General features: G+C 40.8%; 1 protein-coding gene across 1 annotated transcript in view; it reads left to right on the top strand.

Moving 5' to 3' along the window:
• Positions 1-24,172, top strand: part of Prex2 (phosphatidylinositol-3,4,5-trisphosphate dependent Rac exchange factor 2) — a 281,271-nt gene that overhangs the window by 220,419 nt on the left and 36,680 nt on the right. Inside the window, exon 35 of the mRNA XM_075971371.1 lies at positions 5,927-6,041. Within this exon, the coding sequence (XP_075827486.1) occupies positions 5,927-6,041 (115 nt within the window). The remainder of the gene's footprint in view (positions 1-5,926; positions 6,042-24,172) is intronic.

The raw sequence follows: 24,172 nt of genomic DNA on the forward strand, positions 1-24,172 counted from the left end.
TTTAATTTATGCAAACATGCACTTAGAAATCAATTTGCTACCAACCAAACAATATACAAATTTATAAGGACATTTTGAGTGTTAAGTCCCAAAGAAACCCAGGACAAATGGTTGACTGAGGTACCTATTAATATAACAAAGTGGACTCTTACTGCCAGTCTCTCCCAGCATTGAAAAGTACCTGGTGCAGGACTGGCTCCTCTGGCATGTCTCACTCCCTAGCCTACCCTGAACTTCCCAGTCCCTGAGCCTCACATTCCTCCCAGCTTCTCTTTCTTATATAGCTCAGTTTTGGCTATATGCTCTCTTGATGCTCCTGGTCCTCAGCTCCAAGGCTCGTCTCTTCATCTGTTTATCCTCTCTCCTATTCTGTTTCTTTTCTCTTTGTCCCCAACTCCCGCCCCTGCCCTATCCATGGCCTGGACTATTCTGAGGACCACATTCAGTCTAGACTTCTCTAGATGCCTCTAGCTTTTTTCTCGCTCAGATTTACAATAAAAACCTTCTCAATCATGCCTAGAATGGTCATTTAATAAAAATAGTATATACATAGGTATAGCCATATATATGTATATATATACATATATATATGTAACAACAAAATGATTTATAGTTTGTTTAGACTATTTATCATGTAGCAGGATTAGATTGTTGTTCTATTTTTTTCTCCATTGCACAAAACAATCCTACACCTAAAGTCTGTTTATATCCAACAATTCATAATAAAAAATAAGATAGAAAGTTTGCGTCTCAGAGGCAAAGAACCTAACCTAATTTATTATGAGCCTCACGTGAACACCCACTAAGAGCAAAATGGTCAAGGAGTGAAATCATTCAGCAGACTGCAGCAGTTTTTCCCATTTCAGAGCTGGACAGCACAGGCTGATACCCTGGAGATGGGAATATTCCCTGTAATGCCTTTTCTTAGGCCAAATTCCTTCACTTAAAAAAAAATTTTAATGAGCCTAAACTATAGTCTGCATGTTCTCTTGCGTGTCTGGGAAAAAAAGGATGGAAAGAAAAAGATAATAACCTAAAATGCTCACTGAGTTCCCTACCTGGGCCTCGTCACCAGCTTTTGCAGTATTGCCATTAGTTGGGCAGCCCCAGAGCTTGTGTGGCTAATTTCCCTCTGTGTATCCCTGGAAACCATCTCTACATCATTGTCTTCTTATGCTTCTCTAGCACATTACAAAGGCGTGATTAGTGCATGTGGACCTGTGTAGTTTAAATTTGTCTTTATCTTAGAGCAGTCGTTTTCACCTTCCCAATGCTGCGACCCTTTAATACAGTTCCCTGTGCTGTATTTCACTGCTACTTCATCACTATAACTTTGTTATGCTTATGAATCACAGTGTAAATATCTGGTATGCAGGATAAATGATATGCTACTCATGTTGGAGTGGCAACCCATAGATCGAGAATCACTGCCTTAGTAAGTTTTGAAAGCACTTTTGATTAAAGAAATACTATGTATACCGAGAGAATGTAGAGCTGCTTGTACTATGTATACCAAGAGAATGTAGAGCTGCTTGTACTATGTATACCGAGAGAATGTAGAGCTGCTTGTACTATGTATACCGAGAGAATGTAGAGCTGCTTGTACTATGTATACCGAGAGAATGTAGAGCTGCTTGTACTATGTATACCGAGAGACTGTAGAGCTGCAAGCAGGGAATCGTGCTTTCACAAGGAGACAAGTTGAGGTTGAACATCAAGCTAGCAATAGAGGAGGAGGTCTGCGGAGCTGCTGTACCTGAGGCTGCTAGCTTTCTAGAAAGAAGTTAAAATAAGAAATATGGTATGGGAGTCGTGGTTTCAGGAGGGATCCGGAGAATGGTGTGCATGGAAACAGCCATTCTCAATACATTTAGGCTTTATAATATTCCGCTTAGCAAGGCTTACTTTTCTTGGTGTTACCCTTAAGTCACTTCTCCTCCATAGGGTTTCTGGCCAATCTTTTGATGACAAGAGAATGGCTTTGGATGTTGTGGTAAACAGCAGGTAGCCACGATTATTCCATCGGGCTCGGAATGGATGTTGATAATTCTAGAGGAAAACCTGTCTACAGACCTAGTTCTAGTCATTAAACATCATGTGGGGCTTTTGACTTTCTCCAAGAAAAACAAAAGCTAAGGTAACAAGCTAGGAGCAGAGAGTAGAGCGGTTCACCAGCAGTCAAGGAAACTCACCAGCATTTCACTAGTGTCTGTGGAGAAGGTCATGGGTCCGAGATACATCTCTGTGCTACTACTTACAGCCGACTACGAGGTAACATTTGGGGACCTTTACCTGAGTGATGCCAGAATTCCTAATGGGTTTATTTAGATGGTTAACACAGATTTAAGTGTAGACAGCAATAGAAGGAGAAGGATTTAGTAAAGCTTCTGTGAAGCCTTCTTAAGAGGGCCATGTGTGTCTTCCAAAGTGTCATGTAGAAGATTTTGGTGATTTTGGGAATTTACTGCTTCGAGTGTTTCTAGGCAATTCCTCTATCCTTTGGTGAGTGGGATCCTGAAGTGCCTTGGACAAGAGTCTTTGATGTACTAGATTCAATTCTGTTACTATAATCAAGGTGCGGACAGGAGCAACTCTGAGAAAGAAAGGGTTTATTCTGGGGAAGTTAAGGCATGACCTTGGAGCTTACAGCTGTGGGTTCCAGCCCCTTATTGAGGTTGAGTCAGAGCAGGCACTAGGAGCAGCTAGCCATATCCAACATTGAGAGCAGAGAGAAGTGAATGAGAACCAGCCTACCACACCACTCATTCTCTTTCCTTTTATACAACTTATGATACAACCCAGGGAACGATGCTGCCCACTTTCAGGCTGTGGTTCATACATTAGGAATACAAACAAAGCAGCTACTACGGACATCTCTATAGGCCACCGTAACTTGGGGAGTTTGTATTGAAACCAGTTTTCTGGGAGATTCTAGATTGTGTCAAGTTGACCCTTGCAACTCTCCAACACACATGGGTAGAAAGACTGCCCATGGAATTTAATACAATTTTTATTATAAATGGTGTTTACTGTTTTGTAGATGGGAGATTCCCAGTTAACTGCAGGTTTACAGTTGGAAAATAAGAAAGTCTATATTTGCTCATGTGAATGTAGGCCTTCGTCATTACTATTGTTAGTCAGAAAAGATCCCAGTAGCAAAGGCAGATCATTAAGGCCAAGACAAATGAAAGAAGTCCTGTATAGCCCAGATGGATGCAGAAGATGCCAAAAGAGAACAAGGAGATGGCTTTGTTACTCGAGTTTCAGTGTAAAAACACCACCTCTGAGAATACCGTGGACTGCTGGGATCTACTATAAAGTTAAAATAATCAAGACAGTGTGATATTGGGGAAAAATGGCCATTTATTTTCGTCTTGAAAAACATGCAAAACAGCAAATAAAGACACAGACCATAAACCCTTCACAAAAATTATCTAGAAAAAGAAAAGAAGAAAAAGAATTACGAACCACATGTTACTGCCCCCAACGAAGACAAGCAGTGGTGGCGGCAGAGATAGGAGCGTGTGTCACTGTAGCCGTGCATGGAAGTACACGTAAAGCCCAGGACTGGCCCCGAGTCTGTGTTAAGGGCCGGATAGGAAGTTTGAGATTTTATAGATAAGAAACCAATGAGATGGCTGAAGCCCGTGTAGATGACGTGTATGTGATAGCAGGCAAGGGCTTCCAGAGATGCCATCACCGTTATCCATCAAGATGAGTACTCTGCTTCCCACGTGGGGCTAACTCAGCGTGGGTAAGTGCCATTGTCTGGGACATGTTGTGGCCCCCATAGACTCATGTGTTCCCCCATATGTTCCCCATAGACTCATGTGTTTGGGCACCTGGTCCCCAGTTAGGGGCAGTTATGAACCCTTTAGGATAGTGGTTTCCAACCTGTGGGTCACAGCCCCTTGGGAAAACTTGGACCTCCAAAAATATTTGCATTACAATGCACAGCAGTAGCAATATTACAGTTATGAAGCCGTAGTAAAAATAGTTTTATGGTTGGTGGCCATCAAACATGAGGAAATATGTTCAAAGGCTGCAGCATTAGGAAAGTTGAGAACCATTGCTTTGGGAAGTGGTACTTGCTAAAGGAGGGGTGTCACCCAGAGTAGGATTTCTTTGAAGTTTTATACCCCAGCAGGACTTCCTGTTCGTTAGTTCTCCCTCTTGGCTTCCTGTGTGTGGTTGAAATGTGATCACTCTGCTCTTGACTGACAGGCCAGCCTCATGCCTCCTGAGTGCCTGCCTCATGTTTCTGCCGCCATGCCCCCCTGCCATCACGGCCTATGTCCCCTTTGGAACTATAAGCTAAATAACCTTTGTTTTTTAAAGTTGCTTTTTGTCAGGGTCTTGTGTTACAGCCACAGAAGTGTAACTAAGGCTGCGGAAGTGACTTCATCATAGGGGCTCCTGTCCTTCAAGGCTTGTTCCTTCAGGGAAGTTTGATCCCTTATTGTGAAGATGGTTATTGATCAGTCCTATCATTCCTAGAATATGATGTAACTACAGGAGTAATGACATTAGAGGAAGTTGCTATATGAGGCAAAGACAAAATAGAGCCAAAGTGTCAGAAAATACAGCGGGTCAGCCCAGTAGCAGGGGTCCTTCTTCAGCTTCCACCCTAAGCATCACCCCCTTCTCTGTGGGATCACTTGCTGTGTTTTTCTGTCCCAACCGGAAACCATAGTCTGAAAACATTAAGTAGAAAATTCTAGAAATAATTGATACATAGTGTCAATTGTATGCTATTCTGAAAAGTAAGATGTTTGTTTAACCCGAGCATGAATGATTAGCCTTTTAGTGGCATCTCTATGCTTGTGTGAGTCACCTACCCAAGAGCCTCTCCGTGGACTGTAGCTATCAGGTCATTGACTATACAGGGTCTCAGGGTTCAGTTTCAGCTTACCCTGATTAATGAGTAATCATCCCAACATGGAAAAATAATGATGCTGGCAATTGGGATGTGCTAAAGAGAGGCATAGAATGCTACCTTCCTGGGAAAAAGTTAACACTCTCGACTGAGAAAGAGGCAGAGTAAGACTAGCTCCTCTACTATCATTGTGAGCTTGAAGAATTCTTGTGCTTTTGCGATCACATACAGTACATAAGTGCTTAGTGAAAATAGAAAGGGCATTACACAAGTGTGTGTGTGTGTGTGTGTGCATGTGTGCTGTGAAAATCCAAACAGTCTCCAGTAGAACCCCTGGCTTCAGCATCTGCTGCAGATCTGACATGGAATGCATCCCTCATCCCGTGAAATAAAAGACTATTGCATGCATGTCCATGGAAACAAATTGGGAGAAAGGTCTGATTGTAAGGGTGACAAGGAAACGAGGTGAAATTGTTATGTGAATTTATCCCTGTGACTTGTGCAGGGATCAGAAGCTCTTATGATTTCGCCGCTTTCTCTTCACGGGCATAACAGGGGATGCGCATGCAAATGCAGATTTCCACCCCCTCCCACTCTTACCCCTTAATTCCACCCCGTTCCATAGTACAGGTACACAATGTAGGCTTCTGTTTTGGATGCAAATTCCTGTTACAAAAGACTTAAGTTTTACTTTGTTTTCAGAATACTTCTTGTGTCTGCAGTTTCTCAAAATAATCAACTGAAAATAATCCTTGAATTTTGGGGTAGCATTTTCTAGTCTTCTACAATGCATTCAAAATGTTTCAAAAATAGAAGATAGTCTAAACCAGAAATTTCCTTTGCCTACTTAACAAGAAAACAAATTTTACCAACTGCTTGATATATATTTTGAGAGCACAGGGCCCATTTTCATTCATTTTTGGAGGCATCTGTTGCATATGTGTTCATACTAGACACTCTGGTGTAGCTGTTGGAAATCAGCGGGGTTAGAGGCAAGGCACAGAAGCTGAGTTCCAAGACTGTGTGTGAACGGTTAACTTGTTTCTACAGCCTTGGAGAGCATGGAAGGATATTGCTATAGAGACAATGTTTCCGTGGAACAGTTTCAAGCCCAGATAAACGCTGCCTCCCTGGAAAAGGTCAGACAGTACAATCAGAAGCTCAGGTATGTAACCTCCACTCTTGTTGACTTAGCCTTGCTTTTCCTATTAGGCTGTCTGTTTTGGCCACATGAGCAGGATTTGTAACATTTTCATTAGCTTAGATTATTGGTATTTCCTTTGGTATTTATAATGTTTAATGTCTCATATACCCCAATGGCTATGCCCCATAAAAATGAATAAGAAAAAGAGTTTTAGAATGTTGTGTGCTGATGTTTTAATTTCTAGAGAAAATGAAGGGATGTGATTTAATTATAGCAAGGGAAATTTCATTATTTTATGTTGTGGCGACATCTACAGTAAGGGTCATTGAATTGCTGGAAAAATACTTTCTTTCACGTGCCACTAAATAGCTGGCCCCTTGCATGGGGGCGGGAAGCTCCATATGAAGATATGACAGCTATATCTTTATCCAAGTAAATGACACTTGACTTTTAATATTATATGTCTTCCTACACCATGACTGTGTTGTTATTATAGATATTAGCAGAGTTGGAAGCTTTTGAGGATGGACTCTTCCCTCATGGTTGGCTTTGAACCTAACCTATTTCTCTGGTAACACCACAAAAGAAAAAGTCAGCTACCCTCTTCTCGGGATTTACAATAATATATGGTAGAGTGGTGATATCAGGGTTTGGTTGAGACTCACTAAGGGAAAGCTACTTCTTCCTGACTCAAAGAATAGACTCTGCTTTCTAGCTCAAGTCCTGCCTGGGTACTTGGCATTCTCATTGGCCCTAAGATTAGAACATCGTGCACTACTGTCTTCTGCAGCTGGGCCTGACAGTCACCTGACTAGAACACCGAAGGTGAAACTGTGCTGAGGAGGCAGGAGGAATAATTATCCCCCATTGAGAAGATGTACTTACACTGCAGAGAAGCCCTTGGTGCCCCGTGCCACACTGCTAAACCTGTCTGATTTTGTTCTCCCTCCTTTTAGATCCTAATCAAAAAGCTGAGCTTAAAAGAAAAAAAAAAGCTGAGCTTGCTCAGGGCTTTTGTTTACCTATGTTGGAAGGTGTCCCTGTCCCCTCCCTTTCTACTACGCAGCTGCTTTGCTAAGCATGAGGGTTTTCTTGGACCCAAACTCAAAATGGAGTGACATTTTATTCCTCTTCACCATCTCCGTACTCTGTGCAGCTTCTGAGATCTACACTTTGCCGGTCCTATTGTTTTTCCTTCCAGACTCTAATAAAATGATCCTCAAGATTCCTTCTATGGCCATTTAAAAATTCTCTTATTAGTAAGACTAAGACTCCAAAGGGGGAACCACAGATTTCCTTGATAATATAATAGCAAGGAAAATGAATTATAACCAGCGGAAGGGAACTGCACTGTAACTTGGAAACTTTTATTTTCCGCAATTGTTAGAAGATCTTCCTCCCCACCCCTCTCTGTCTGTCTCTCTCTCTCTTTCTCTCCCCATGAACTGGTTGACAGATCACTTGTAAAATTACTTGACAAATTAGATTTTTAAAAACACTTTGAAAGTTAACATACAAAATAATATATTTCATTATAGCATTTTCATGTATACATATGGCACTATACTTTATTCTTATTCATTCTCTTTCCCTGGGGTCCTTTTTCTATGTCCCCTTTCACTCTGCCCTCCTCTGACTGATCCCCTTCCTTCCAGCTAAATTCTTCCCTCCTCTACTTGCATGTCTCCAGCATTCCATTGCTGTGTTTTCCTTATCCCCACCCTCTCCTGAAATCTCTTCCTCCCCTCTTACGATCTTCTTTATAATTTCATGATTTTACACACATGCACACACACACTCAAACGCACACGCACACATACACACTCACATATGTGTATGCTGGGAGGGAGAGAGTGAGGACACGAGAGAGTTACAGATTTATAGTGTCATTTAATAAGACAGTATGGTGCCTAGCTTTATTAGTCTGGCTTATTTTGCTTAGCATTTATTTTTAAAGGAAAAAATTTGTCCTAGCTTTAATTTTTGTAACTCAAAAATGATATTGTCCCTTCCTGCCACACACACACACACCACACAGCACACAAATATACCCTGCGACTACTCTGAAGATTGAAGATTAAATTAATTCCCAAAATGACCAGCAGGGGGTGTTTGTTGGTCCAGGTGGTTTTCTTTCTCTAGTAATACACACCTGTCCCTTTTCCTGTGCTCTCTGCTTCATCTGCCATTCATCATTGTTAGGAAATTTTATGTTCCTAATTTTTTCAATTATTTATTTCCTCTTCCTTAGCAAATCCAATCTGAGATTCTGATGATTCATTTTCAATTGGCTTATCCTATTTCAATTTTGTTTCCTTGTCTACATCACTGTTCCTTAGAGCTACAAAATGTACTAACTCTTTTCATAGGAAAGAAAAGTGTTAACCTTAAATCTATAATCAATTTGTTCCTAATTCCCCTAATAAGAAGCATTGGCTTAGAAAGATTAAGTTTGGTCTTGAGATTGCTAGAGGAGAATTTTGCCTTCCCAGCTGGTTAAATATATCCCTAGGTTGTTTTTTAACTTTATCCAACTATAGAACACGCAGGCTAGAGCATGCATCCATAGACTCATCTTAAGAAAACAGACCATTGTGGAAGCATCCTTCTTAACACTGTCTCAAAGCACCAGTCTTGTTTTCATCCGCTCAGGATTTTGCTTCCAGACCATGCCACCCTCCTATTTGAGGGTCTTTCATGATTTCCTGTTGTCTCCAGGGGAAATATCAAGCTCCTTAGTTTGGCCATGAAGCTCGTACATGACCCAGCCCTACGTTTCCCTTCCCCACAGATACGTCAATCATGTTCTCCTTCCTAACTGTGCCTTGTACTTGCCCTCTCTTGACTCCTCGTCTTCATTAGCATCTGCCTTCTCTGCTTCCCAACTCCTGAGAAAGCTGTGCTTATTATTCATCTTCTCACACTGCTTTAGTCTTCTTTGTATTCATTTATTATAGACTTGGAATGAATCCTGGGTAGCAGACGTTTCAAAAGATGCCTAGGAGTTTAATGTACAGCCAGAATTGAAGACCAGCTCCTAAATCATAAGTTCTTTAAAGGACAGTCCCCAGATCAGCAATGGCAGTGTCTCTGCGAGCTTCTGAAAACCTCTTGAGTGTGCCCCAATGCCTGGGTTGTAACAAGCTTTCCACATGATTCAATTTTTCTCACACACAAATTTTAAGACCACTATCCAGACCTAAATGACTGAGCAGCCCCCTCCCAATGTTTTATGTTAATTACAGCTGTCGGTTTTTCTTCTAGATGATGTTATTGTTATACATCACTCACCTTCTTTATTGTAATATGAATTTTTTGAGTTGAGGGATTAGCGGACTTTAGTGTCCCCTCTTGTATTTATCAAAATGTGGTCGCATAAAAAGCTCTCCACGGAGGTGCATTGAATTGCATTACCGATATTGGTTACTTTTGTATTGCTCTGGCAAAGTGCTGCACACTAATAGCTTGAGAGAAAAGTTTAAATCATGGTGATGGGGACACAGTGCATCATGGAGGGGTAGTAGGAGTGTGAGGTGGTATCTCCTTCCTTCTTGGCGATCAGGTCACAGAGTCAGACCCAAGCCAGAAGCAAGTATAACATCAAAGGCGCAACCTTAGTGTCCTCCTTCTGACAGATAGTACCCCCATGGCAGACTCTTCACTTCCAGACAGCACCACCAACTGGAACCAAATTATCTAAACACATGCACTGTGGGGGATATGCCACACACTTTGTTCAAACTGTAGCAATGATATTTATGCTGAACTAGCAGAAAGCGATGGGGAGTAAGACCTAACTTCCTAATTCCCATGAGTCTACTTTAAACACAAGTTTGTATGTGTGCAGGCATGCACACTTGTTTGTGTACATACATACATATACCTATATACAGCTATTTATATATCTATATATAATATCTGACAGGACAGTTATTGATGATTGTGAAGAAAATAACAAAATGTTGCACACGATTCTGCTTTTATGAGAAAACATTGTAATGTATCTCTCTTCAAGAGAGGTTTTTAGATGTAAGTACTCCTTGGTAAGAAAAAAATTAGGTGCCTTTGTCAGTAGTGACCTGCTATCGGTCTGCCCTACTTGATACACATAGATTTCCTGTGTACAGGAAGGCAATTATCTTCCTCCTTCCAGAAGTGCCTTCTCCTCTTGCTTGTTTCTTAAGAATGTAGTCAATTTCTTTCTTAACATTTTCCTGTGGCTTTGCCCAGATACTTCACCAATCTGCTTTTGTTTTTCAGAGCCAGGAAGTAATATTGGCCATTTCAAGAAGGCTGACTGACTCTCTTAAAAACAGAGCTTTTTTCTTTTTCTTTTTTTTTTCATTCCCCATAACCCGAGTGCCTCTTTCACTCTTTCATTTAATTCTGAATGTATTTTATTTACTCATTGGATTTCAGCAAACATCTTTTTGGCCTTCACCTGTGTGATTAAAAAACATTCCTTCAGTGACAAGCTTCAGAAAATAAACTCGAGCTAGTATACACAAAACAATGTATGGACTGTGTGACGCAGACATCCAGGGCTGCGGTGACTTCAGTATGGGGTATAAGTGCTCTTCCATTCTGTTTGGCACTCCTTTCCTCTGGGTGGATGCATTTCGTTCTCCCATCTGGGCAAATGTGTTCTCTAGAGACAAATGTTACTCATAGAATGAGAGACAGTTACCCCTGCCTCACCAGCTCTACTGAAGGATCTGGGAAGGACTTGCAGCTAGAGCCTGGTCCTTTCCGAGGACCTTGAGTATGATGGGCCAGTGGACCATCACATGAGAGTGTGAAGGGTTTGGTGAGAAGAGGAAGCACTGGGTGCTATTGGTGTGGAGCAGCCTAGAGTAGATGGGCACAATTGTCGACCCAGCAGAAAATGACGAATGTCAACCCTACCAAATCTTTAGGATATTTGGAGTCAGTCTCATGAAAGGAAAGTTATATGATTATTTAAAATCTTAATTTCCCCTTGTTATTGTTATCATTTCCATTTTAGGGAAAGGGTAAGTCTATCCATCCAATGAGTGGCAAAACCAAACATTAAATCAAAGAACTATTTTTCTCTAATGACACTAAGTTTTTTTTCCCCCTATACAAGGCCATTGCAGTGAGCAGGGTGAATTTTTTAATACTGAAAACAAAAATTTCTACTACTGCTTCCTGTTGTAAGAGGAACGGGCTGACCGCATCCCGCCACCTGGCTAGCTTAACTCCCGAAATAACCACACAGAACTTGTATTAATTAAATTACTGCCTGGCCCATTAGCTCTAGCCTCTTATTGGCTAACTCTCACATCTTGATTAACCCATTTCTATTAAATCTGTATATCACTGCAGGATTGTGGCTTACCGGCAAGAGTCTAACCTACATCCATCTCAGGCAGGAGATGCCCCACTGGCCTCCATGGCTATGATTTTGTACAATAATTCACTTATTTACCCAACATATTTGAGGTTATCATAAGAGGAAGAAAGACATGAGACACGTGGTGTCTGAATATTGCATCACAAAGAGACACCCTTGCCAGGACAAAGGGAAAGTAAAAAAAAAAGTAAATTGTAGATAGAAGTTTTTGTTCTGCCCAGTCCCATAGCTATGCAGTCCCAAAGAAACACACAGAAGCTTTTATTAATTTTAAACCATTTGGCCTATTATCTCAGGCTTATTATTAACTAGCTCTTACAACTTAAATTAACCCATAATTCTTTAATTCTTACCTATGTTTAGCCTTGTGGCTTGGAACCTTCATCAGTGAGGCATTCTCTTCTTGCTTCCTCTGTGTCTGACTGGTGGCTGCATCTCTGCTTCCTCTTCCCAGAATTTTCCTCAACCGGTCATCCTGCCTACACTTCCTGCCTGGTTATTGACCAATCAGCATTTTATTAAAACAATATGTGACAAATCTTTACAGTGCACAAGAGCATTATCCCATAGAAGCAAATCAATCCTTGTAAATACTGTGTGGTACTTTTGCCTCAGGTCGTGAGAAGATGCCATCTTGGACTTTGTCCTGTAGCCATTGCAACTCGAATAGAATGATAGAGGGGTACCAAATGGTATACCAATGATAATGAAGCTATTGGCACTCCCTCGGGAGGAGCAGGAGACCCGTGCCTGGGATTTAACTTTTGATTACCACTCTATCACCCACACCAGCAGCAAGTGATCTAGAAGTAAAGGTTGATTAAAAGTCAGGCCTTATGATGCAGATTCCATGAGCTCACCATCCATGATGGGGCAGAACTTTGCAGTGTTGCTGCTATATTCTTGTAATTAGCCCTCTAGCTATGGTCTGCAAGAAAACCCAATAAACTCACCGATCTCCCAAAATTAGACTTTGGTAAAGTCTGGCACCATAGCCCTGGTCCTTTTCTGAAGATGTCTGCTTGGCTCTTTACCCTGTGAACAAGGCTGAGCTAGCATAAATAGTTCCAGAATGTTTCTAGAATGTAAACTCCTTCCTAGACTAAGCCAGAAATCATTGATTCATTTATTTCTGTTTATAAAATAAGGACAACAGCTGAAGTGTTTAACTGTGAAATTCTGACAAATTCAGGAGTTAGGAAGTATTTACTAACCCTGATATCTATCTCTCTCTCTCTCTCTCTCTCTCTCTCTCTCTCTCTCTCTCTCTCTCTCTCTCTCTCCCTCCCTCCCTCCCTCCCTCCCTCCCTCTCCCCCTCCCCTCCCCTCCCCTCCCCTCTCCGCTCCTCTCCTCCCCTCCCCTCCCCTCTCCTCTTTCTTCTTTCTTGTTGCTCCTGGCCATGATCCATCCTTTCCATCAGCCTCATTTTGCCCATGCCCTACTTAAAGGCAATTTATCATTACTAAAACCTTTCATTTTTAACTCATCCTCTACTGCAAAAATCACCACAATGTGGTAAGGATATAAATTGTGAATGTGAACAATGTTCCCTGTAGCCAAGAAGACCTTGAAGTTTTAGGTACTTAGGAAATGATTTTTTAGTATTACTTTTAATGTAAAATGAGTAGTAAAGTCAAAACAAAACAAAACAAGAAAAGGAACAAGTTCTGCATTATCTGATACCATTTATTATTTATATGAAGTGACAGCTTCATACTGAATTTACAAGGGCTGGTGATCGGGGGTACCTGAATGTAAATCCATCATCTGTACAGAACAGGAGAAAATTATTACTCAGAGCAATGGTTCTCTTAAGATGTGCCTTTGGGAGTAAAAGATGGCACATGTCCTTTTAAAAGTTTTTTTTTCTTTTAATGGGCTGGAAAAATAGCTGAGATTCAAAGCATGCACTACTCTTGCAAGGACCCGGGTTTGTTTCCCCACGCCCATTACAGCGTCTGTAATTCTAGTTCCAGGGACTCCCAACACCCCCTTGTGGCTCTGTGGGTATCTGAAGTCACATGATGCACACACCGACAAATAGGCACATACATTACACATAAATTGAAAACAAATTTAAAGGACTTTTAAAAATTCAAAATATGCTCTTGATGATAAATAGAAGAAGCATAGTGGTTTTATGTCACAAAAATTACTAAACGTCCCCACCTCAGAGTTACACGTTCTGGACAGTATTTTCAACTGAGAAAGTGACAGCCAGAAGTGTGTGTTTTGATTACTCCCATGAAGCATGTCACCTCTCCACCTCCACAGGGAGATTTATGTCCGGGAATGCGCACTGCCAACTTGGGGCCCTGGAGCTGCATGCTGGGGCTGGGCTGTCATTTCACAGTTTTAGGTCCAGCTGTCAAACAACAGGAAAGGGGAAGGGGCAGAACCCTTTCGGCTGTGGTGTGCTTTGCAGTCCCTGGATTCACAGCTCATGTTCTTCTTTCTCTTGCTTTGGTGGCCTCACATGAGACCTGCCACCCATTCCTTGGTCATATGGCAAACAGTGTAGTCGAGGCTGAAGTGGGAAATATTATTTCCTATTGATGAGTGCATGTGTAAACCGTATTAAGTCCATGAAAGCACCAGCCAGTCTGAGCAAGCAGGTGAGGGAGAGACCGACAGCATTAATTAGCATGTCAAAGGTTTCTGTCTTTAAATTCCTTTTCCATATAGAGCACCAGCTTTCAGAGTTAAATGATATGATACATTTTTAAAATTATACCGAAATCTTTTTTATTGATTTTTATGGAGATCTACATTTTTCTCTGCTCTCCTCCCCTCCGCTTCAACCCTCTCCCAAGGCCCCCATGCTCCCAATACTCAGGAGATCTTATCTTTTTTTACTTCACATGTAGGTTACATCTATGTATGTTTCTCTTAGGATCCTCATTATTGTCTAGGTTCTCTGGGATTGTGATTTGTGGGCTGGTATAATTTTAAAAATGTATCATATCATTTAACTCCTCTGTGGTGTTTCTGTAGTTTTTACTCTGCCTTCCAGCAAAGTTGGTTTTGTTTGTTTGCTTGCTTGTTTAAAGTGTCCGTATCTTGGCATCTCTTCAACTAGCTGTAAAGCAAACGTGTACTTCAATTCCCTTCTGTTTTCAGATTGAGGATGTCGAATTTTCAGGGTTTTGCAGGAGGAGTGATCCTCCTGGTAGGAAAATGAACCAAGTCTCTGAGGAATTTGAGTCAGTTTGGATGCTTTAGCATTTTCTAGATGTCTTTCTTATGTAAGAGGTACACGAAGGAATCACAGTTTACAACTACAGGTTTTACTTAAGTGACAGATTTTCCCACATAGGAAATGTATGCACATTCTGCGGACTTAACCGTTTATTCAGCAAATACCACCTGCCTGCCATGTACCAAGGACAGTGCTACCTGCTGGTGGCATTGCAGCAGCTAAGAGCCTGCCTGCCAGAATCCATTTGCCTTTCCGTTAGGATAAATGCTAAACCAAATTCTCCCTAACAATTAATGAAAATGTGTGAGACAAACAATATCTAGGCCTCTGTGCAGGAAGAGAATCTATCCCACCTGCTGGGGGGTAGGGGGATGAGTGACTGTTTCAACTGGGCCTCTGTGCAGAAAGAGATTCTATCCCACCTGCTGGGGAGTGAGGGTGGTGAATGACTGTTTTAAGAGTTGGTAGTTGCTTGAGAAAGATCCTTTAAGCTGAGATCTGAAAGCAGAATGGAGTGGCCAGTGTTTAGGGGAGAGGGTCTGGGAAGTAAACTTGTCAGTGGTGGCAATTATTTTCCAAGAGAGGGAATGACATTTACAAAAGTCCCAAAGAAAAAAAAAAGAATTTGTAAGATGTGACCCAGGTCACTAGAGGAGAATGTGAAACTGATCCGTAAACGGAAACCCTTTGTTCCTTTTTCTTACCTTCCCCTTCAGCTCCTCCCCAACTTCTACCAATCCACCCTTGACCCAGGGCACACTTCAGCTCCATGGCCTTGTGTCGGAGGTGTAATTATTTTGTAATTATTTAGGACCCATCTCGAATTCATCTTCCTGCAGGATGCCGTCTGTTACATCTAAAACTATAATTAATCAACTTCTTTCAAGCTGAGCAACTTTTGGAATTGCATTAGTTTGGCTGGGGTTAGGGAACTATGTATGTGATTTCCTCAATAAGATGAGGGAAAACAGATCGTAGTGTATATGCTCCCACGTGGTTGTATTGAATTAGAAATCATATTAGTTGCAATGCATGGCCGTACTCTTTTCATATTATTATTATATTGAATTTATTTCACTTTCTGGTCTACTTTGTTTTATATCCAATTTTTTTTTCAGACCATTTGAAGGGGGCAGATGCTGGCTCTGTGGGAGATCTCTCTAGAAAATTTATCAGTATAGTCAAGGTTCATAAATTTCACATGAGATGAGAACAGATAAAGTTGGAGTTGTGGTGACATTTTGAAGGCAGCATATCTCTTTTTTATTTGAAAAGTACTGTAATTCTATGAAAGCTGACACCATTGTTTTACTGAGAAGGCAATACAGTCGCATGTATATTAATGTGCTAATCTTGTTTAGCTCACCTAGGCTGGACTTTTTGAATTCAGTATCATTCCTTTGCCTTTGAGAACAAATATTTATTTACTTTCACCTTAAAGGAATTCTTAATGTAATATTCTGGTAAGGGGAACATGGGATTAGAATGACTAGTATAGGAGTTTTAACATTTTTGTGATATATCCCTGCATAGGGCAATATTTATCAGGAAGAATAGTTGCATAGTCTGACAAATAGAAGCAGATAAAATCATCTCCATTTTCTGAGCATCTTCGGAAAAGAATCATCTCTACCTAGATGCTAGGAGACTGTTGTTTCCCATCTGGACACTAAGGAGAAGCTACTGTTTTCCATCGCGAAGCTAAGAAAAGACACTTTGTTTTTGCCAGCGTAAAAGGAAGATCAGAATACTTTGTGCTCAGAACTTCTTTTGGAATAAATGCAAGTTGAATATGTCAGAGAGAAAAATAAGCACGCCCTAAGAGTTAGTTAAGGAAATATGCTGTGTGAGGGAAAATGCCCAGTGCTTGTGGAAGCAGAATTGATTTTTCACTCTGCTGACTTTTGTATCTGATCACAAGGACAATCTTAAAATGGCATAGCCAAGGCACTCTAGTCGCGCCTTTTGATAAGTGTTCTTTCTATTGCTTTTGTTTGTCCCTTTTTGCTGGCATTTCAGATTTTGTTTTGTGGATGTACTAAGGAAGGTGAATAGATGACGATAAATTACTTTTAGTTTGATCCCGGAGACTTTGATACAGAAGGAGTGATTCTAACTTAGAAGGAAAGACTGTGGCTATATTGAAATCCTTGGTTGGGATGGGAACCACAGCATGAAGTGTGTCAAATGAGCTGCCTGGTTAGACAGTTGAACAGAAGGCAGTTCTGTATTTTGTAGATGAAAGTTTGTGAAATTCTGTCACTCATGTTGACTTTGCTTGGCTTTTTGTACATTCAGGCCAAATAACTCTAATTTCCACTGCTGACCAGTTCCTCTGTCTCTCTCTTGGCACACCTTAGATTTCTTCCCATATGCCATGATATCTCCCTGCTTCTTCTCATTTAGTCTTTTCCCCTTTGGATTTCCTGATGTGTCTATGTTAACTTGTGTTACCTTATATTCTTGTAGCATTTGTCTCTCTGTTTTTCTTTTTATCCGTTTTTCTCCCTTTTTGATTTACACATTGCTAACAAAATGTCTACTAATAGATGATTAACAAGTATGTATATATGTATAGAAATGCCCAAATGTTGGTCAGCCATACCTGGATGCAAGATGCAAACAGTGGTGGGTTGGAAAACAGTGTTGAGCCAGTGTCAAGTTGGAATGGAATTCTCTAGCTACTCCTATCCTGATTGAGAAATTTTTACATCTGACTCAGTAATATTTACTGTGCACCGTTTGCAAGTGAAATGTATGTACAGCATTGTGGATGCTGTAATGAGTCTGAGTGTTCTAGGAGAGCTGTGGGTAGGTGCAGTAAGCAGGTTGTCAGGGGCATTTTCCAGTGAACCATGGCTCTGATAACAGGAAACTCAGAAGAGACGCATAGAGTATGAACAACTAGGGAGCTCAGGGTCTGGACACAGTGCTGACAGATGATATCATGGGTGAGTTGTGGAAGGAGAGAGCACCTATTTCAATGGACAAACAAAAGCACTGTGGAACTATGAGGCATGGGGGGGGGGTAAATCAGCAAGGTATGCAGGCCATGATATACTCCAGGCACATCCAGGGGAAATCGGGCTTAAGCCCCCCTCCTGAGCGCTAAGCAGTGTGGTGGGGGAGGGTGGTTCAGTTCAGATGGGGGCCAACATTGAAGACCTGTTAGGAGGAAGGGCAAAACCAAAATGGAGATGGGGACAGAGAGAAAGAAAACAAACAGAAGATGGAGAAGCAAAGAGAGTCAGAGAGAGAGAGAGTCTGCTTAGGAAAACTATTAAATTGTCGAGGTAAGAGCAAGTTAAAGATAATAAGAACCCTGACATTGAAAAATGAAGAAGGAATGCAGGAAAATGGCCAAAGAGACTGAAATGGTTAGAATTCTGGTGGTAGCTGAAAATACGAAGTGTCTCTGGAGTCCAATTCGGAGTCAAGCTCAATTATATGTTGTCTTCATAGTTGCTGTACCTTGTGACATATTACTGCCTGAAAAGGGTCATCTGCATCAAATTTAAATACCCTCAAAATGTATCATCATCTCTATTCAAAATCTAAAATAAAGGATCAAATGTATATTATATATTATATTTAGTACTCTGTAGTAAGTGTCAAAAGATGATAACTTCAAATTATCACTAAATAAAAATATCTTATACAGATAAAGCTGAACTTAAATATGATATTTTCATTTTAGTCTGATCACTCCTACAGTGGAGTTTACCTGTAGCTTATTTTAAGAATTTGTGCAAAGTAACGATTCCACACTTCTCCACTGTGTTTTCATTTGTATGGATTTTGAATTTCTTCAGCTTTTGAGGTCAGTAACACAGACATAGAAGTCAATAACGTCCAGGGACTAGAGAAATGACTCAGCCAATAAGAACACGTGCAACCCTTACAGAGAACCCGGGTTCAATGCCAAGCTAACAATAACTCCAATCCCAGAGGATATGCCACTCTATCCCTGCCCCTGAAGACACTGCGTGCATGTGCCACACAGACATAATGGCAGGTGAAACACTCAAACATAAATAACATTAATTTAAAACATTAACTATATACATTCTGAATATTCGATGGGAGAGAGAGATGAGCAAAGTCCTTACTACTCTTATGGAAGAGGCTTTTGAGTAGATGTAATATGACATTCACTGTATTTCTTAAAAGCTTTGTGAGGAAAACAAAACAGAAGGCTCTTTAATTAATCAAATGTCAGTCTGCTCCCAGTGAGAGAAGCATAGAGTCAACACGAAACTCTGCTGTGTCGTAGAAAAGAAGAAACGAGTGATGCCTGGGTACAAGTCTCCACTGAAGCCTGCTACACTTGGAGCCCAGATCCCTGACTAGAACCCCCCGACTAGCCACATCAACCGGGACAGGCTTTTAATGTCTCCAGTTCTGTTTCCTGTTCTGTCTGCTGGAGCTAATTATGATTTATAGGCTATCCTATTAGCTGAGAAGAACAAGTCTTCAAAACTTGCTTAGCATGCAGAAGAGCTGATCCCAGAGAGTTTTGTCTGAAGATAGGTTTCATGGGTTTCCTGCAAAGCAACATAATTGGAGAAAAAATTAATGCCAAGCATTTCTCTGAGTTGCTTGGCTCTGGGGTACCTGACCTCATTGCCTACTAAGATGCCTACTAAGAAAGAATGAATCTATAAAAGAGCTGTGCAGAGTTGGCCAGGAGGAGCCACACTATAAGAGGTTTAAACCCAGGTGCTACCTCTGTTGGCACTTTAGCAGATGACACAGGATAGAGGTAATCCTGAAACATGGTTTGGAAGAATGTGTAGACCCTGCTCTCTGGTCCTGGATTTAGCTCAGACAGGAGGGCTGGTTCCCCAAATGTGCCGTGGGCAACATTGCTGGAGACTTGTCAGCACATTTATGTAGTGTTCAGCCACAAGCTGGAAGGAAATGCTACAGTCTCCTTGAATGCTACCAAATTCTGTAATGGTTAAATAAATTGTTGTGGAAATCACTTTAATCAGCCAAAATAATGGTTAAGAATAAAACGATGAATCCCCACACTCAGCTTCTTTATACATGCTTTGGTCAGAATTTCACTTATAACAATACTTCAAGTCATTCATGTGAAAATGGGCTTGCTTCTTGCTGGTAACACATCTAATCAAGGTTGGAATGACAGCATGATTTACAGGCTGAATCTGTGCTTATTCTAGTAACCTTTATGGTGGAAAAGAAACAGTTTCAGAAATACATTCACAGGAAGGGAAGAAGTGGCTTCAAAAGACACATTTCCCTCGCAAATATCTAGTAGAGTTATTGCCATGAGTTATAGATAGAATAACAATCTTATCTTTAATTTAGTTAAGAATGTAGGTGCTACAACACTGAAATTCTGACTATGGCTGGGGAGATTGCTAAGTGTGTAAGATTGTTTGCTGTGAAGCAAAAGCAAGAGGACCCAAGTTCAAGTCTCCAGCAGCACATGAAACCTAGGCATAGCAACTTGCTGGAAAGGCAGAGAAAGTGGGTCCTAGGAGCTTTCTGTGTGCCTGGACTAGCTAGAAAGACAAACTTTATGTTTAGTGAGGGAAAGTGTCTCAAAAAATAAGACAAAGAGCAGTAGATGACACTAGATATTTTCCTATGGTCTCTGTATGCATGTAATGGGCAAACATACACACACACACACACACACACACACACACACACACACACAAACATCTTCATGTGTGTACATGAACCACACACATATACAATGATTGTAAAGATGACAATTTTTAAATGAAAGTCAAATCTTACACCCTTTTGCCTTATACTTCACAAGCTAATTTGTTTTGCTTCTTTCACTATAGATGATACTAGGTTACACATGGATATTGTCACACAGTACATAATTTATGCTGAACATACCCACCCTTGTCCCTTCTCTCCTTGTCCCATTAGTCCCCCTTGTCTATTCTAGTTTCATATAATATGTTTCTATATAAAATCTAGGACCCACCAATGAGGGGAAAAACTATGGTTTTTTTGCTGAGTAATTTAATTTGCTTAATAAAATTCCCAGCTGCATCTATTTTTCTGCAAGTAATATGACTTCGTTCTTCCCTGTGGCTAAATAATTTCTGTTGTGTGTATGGCATAGTTGTCTATCCATTTCTTCTGCTGACAAACACTTAGGCTAGGTTCTTAATTTAGACATTGTGAATTAATATTCAAGTCAGCAAATACAGAAACTTGCACAACCGAAACAGCCTAGTCTTACTATGTTCCTAGTGTTGTGTGGTCCTAATGTGTGTGGCTAGTACACAACTCACACCTCTGCGTGAAGTGACTCTCTGCACTAAGATCTTCCAGTTCACTAAGACAAGTAAAGGCTTTGGGGGTTTGGATGCTGAGACAAAGTAAAGCAGTGTAAGTAGTTGTATTTCCTTCCTTCCTTCCTTCCTTCCTTCCTTCCTTCCTTCCTTCCTTCCTTCCTTCCTGCCCTCCTTCCTTCCTTCCTGCCCTCCTTCCTTCCTTCCTTTCTTCCTGCCTTCCTTCCTTCCTTCCTCCCTCCCTCCCTCCCTCTTTTCCTTCCTTCCTTCCTTCCTTCCTTCCTTCCTTCCTTCCTTCCTTCCTTCCTTTGTTCCTTCCTTTCTCCCTTCTTTCCTTCCTTTCTTTTTTGTTTGCTTGTTTTTCAAAACAGGATTTCTCTGTGTAGCTCTGGCTGTCCTGGAAATCACTCTGTAAACCAGGTTGACTTTAAACTCACAGAGATCCACCTGCCTCTCCTTCCCGAGTGTTGGAATTAAAGGCATGTGCCACCACCACCTGGCAAATAGTTGTATTATTTTTCAAATTCTTGTTCTTGTTATAATTTATTTGCTTTGGAGACAGTATTTCGTTTATTTTAGACTGGTTTTGAACTTCCTGTGTAGCCCAAGGTGACTTTGACTTTCTGATCCTTTTATTTCTGCTTCCTAAATAGGATAATAACTACCTACTTATTTTTCTTCCCTAAACTGCAGCTAAGTTTTGCAGATAAAGAATGTCTTCTCCATAGTAATCCCCAGCACTGGAGACTCCTCCTGCCTTATAAACTACATGTTATGAACAGATGGCGGAATGCATGAGTGGAAAGATTAGGGATGCCCAGGTGATGTGAGGAGCTGAAGGTGGCCTAGGAGTATGGTCAGTCGAAGAGTGACTCCAGGCACAGAAAGCCGTGTAAGACAAGTGCTTCCATGTTAGCAATGAAGAATATGCTCAGGACGAAGGTGGTAGCAAGAAAAGTGTGCAGCCAACAAGGAACCAGTTTCACGTGATAAAGGGATAGATAACCTTGAAGGTGGAGGGCTGTCACTTACAAGAGAACCAGGAAGTGATTTCTGGAAAATGTCCACTTGAGGTGGGAAATGCAAAGTTTTCAGTGTTGCTTGGGAAAATGGTTTTAGCAGAGAGAGGCCAAGGGTGTTGTCCATAGTTGACAGAAGCAAGGGTGAAGGGTTGTTAGCAGGATTGGTACTTGGTTTCCTTGGGAGAAGTTTTGATTGAAAGAAAGGGGGGCAGGTTACTGCAGAACAGCATCTGCAGGGGTGTGGTTACTGGGGAATCATTTGTTTTCAGTCAGAATAAACTTGGTCAAACTTGAATTTACAGAAAGGCTTTGTATTTTTGTGACGTTATTCCGATTTTTATTTTCACCTCGATTTATTTTTCTCTCCTTCATGTGCACTTCCTGAGCAGCTAGCTTTCTAGGAGCTGAACATAGAATGTGACAGAATCCCTCTCCTCCCACACAGCAGTTCTAAAGGTCACTTCCAGCCTGACCTTTGATCCTTTAAGGAATGGAACTATGAAAGAGGGTCAGGTGGGACTTTGGTTACCTGCATATTTCTCTTGATCCATTCTCTCCCTAAATTCTTTTGGGAGCATCTGTCACATGTCTGATGGCTGTAATTCCAACTGTATTAATTCCCCTGTTTTTCCATGGTAACTGGAGTCTACAGTTATTTATGAAGCTCACTTCTGAATTGTTACACACTTAGGAAATGGTGGCAAGATCCTGCTGCTGATGTTGCTGCTGATTTTTATTAAAATTATTGGAAATTTAAGGTAGGACAGACCTGGATTAGTTTGACAGTGAGTTCTTTGTTTTTGTTGTTATTTGTTTGTTTTTGTTTTTTATCTTGTATGAGCACAGCTCATAAGACAAGTGGTCTTTGTACATGTATATCTTGTGATAAAAGAAAAGGCATTATGCTTGGTGTGGATTTTTTTGTTGTTTTTTGTTTTATTTTTATTAACCAGTAGTTCCCATTCAAGAAGAACAACTCAGTACTTATTGACAAAGATCCTTAATTGAAAGACTCTTAGAAATGGTGTCACTCATCAGAAATGTTGGAAAATTATTTATTTGCTCAAATAAGATATGCTGACTGCTTGCTGCCCATGAACAAAGATGATGGAACAGAGGCAAACTGTATATTGATTCTGTCTTCGGGGTGCTTATAGTTTACTAGAGGAAAAATGTAAACAAATACCTAAGAGGAAAACAAGCAGGATTTAAGTTTATTGAAGCTTGGGCTTCTGGGGCAGTGAAGAATCACCAGCTCTAAGGAAAGCCAGAAGACATGCTGCTGGAGAGAATAATGACATCATCCAGTGACATTCCATGTGCTCTACTGCCTGAATTTTACCAGATAATGGGAAGCCCGTCTTTGAAGTTTTCATTACACTTATGTAATTGCTGTATGTGTGTATGTAGACGTCAGAGGACTGTTTGTGGGTCCCAAGGATCTAAATTAAGTCCCCAGTCTAGGTGGCAAGCTTCTGTACACTCTGATCAATTTTACTGGCTAGAAACTTTGCCTTTGGATAAGGCATAGTGTAGAGTCATACAAACAGAGCATGAGACACCAAGAATCTCAGTGTAATAACTGAGAGGCTTCAGGTTAGTCCCTTCCTTAGAAGCAAGAAGAGTTTGACTATATCATTTCTCTCCTGTCAAAGAAATCAAAGATAAATGGGCTTGGACCTGTGCCCAGGGTGTCAGGCCCCCTGAGAACTTTTGTTTTTATTTCAGTTGCCATTCACTGATGGAGTGACTGTCAGATGTCCTTATTCTAAGTTCTGATAACTGATAATTGCCTTTCTTTAAGTGATATTTTTCAGTGCTGATTCAACTGTGGCTTAATGTTTATCGGCTTAAAAATTCCTCCTATATGCCAAAAACCCCTTTTGAAAATATGTATAAATGTATTCTTTTCTTCTGTTAGGCCTGTGTATTTAGTTGCTGCAGTATGATAGTATGGTAACTCCAAAGTTATTTCTAGCTTTCGAGAAAATAAAAATCAGATCAGTACAAAATGCATAGCATTGTAAAGAACTGCCTTAGATTATGGAATTCCAAAATAAAGTGCAGGTTGGTAGCATGGCTTATGCCTATAGTCTAAGCACTGAAAAGGCTGAAGTAGGAGGGTTGCTATGATTTCAAGAATACCTCGGGCTACATAGTGAGGTCCAGGCCAGCTTGAGTATAGGACCCTGTCTCAAAATAAAGTCTAATTAGAAGCGGTCAAGGGTGTTTTCCCATCCATACTTCATTGTTTATCATAAGCAAAGGA

Source organism: Microtus pennsylvanicus, chromosome 5, assembly GCF_037038515.1.
Source record: "Microtus pennsylvanicus isolate mMicPen1 chromosome 5, mMicPen1.hap1, whole genome shotgun sequence".
NCBI lineage: Eukaryota > Metazoa > Chordata > Mammalia > Rodentia > Cricetidae > Microtus > Microtus pennsylvanicus.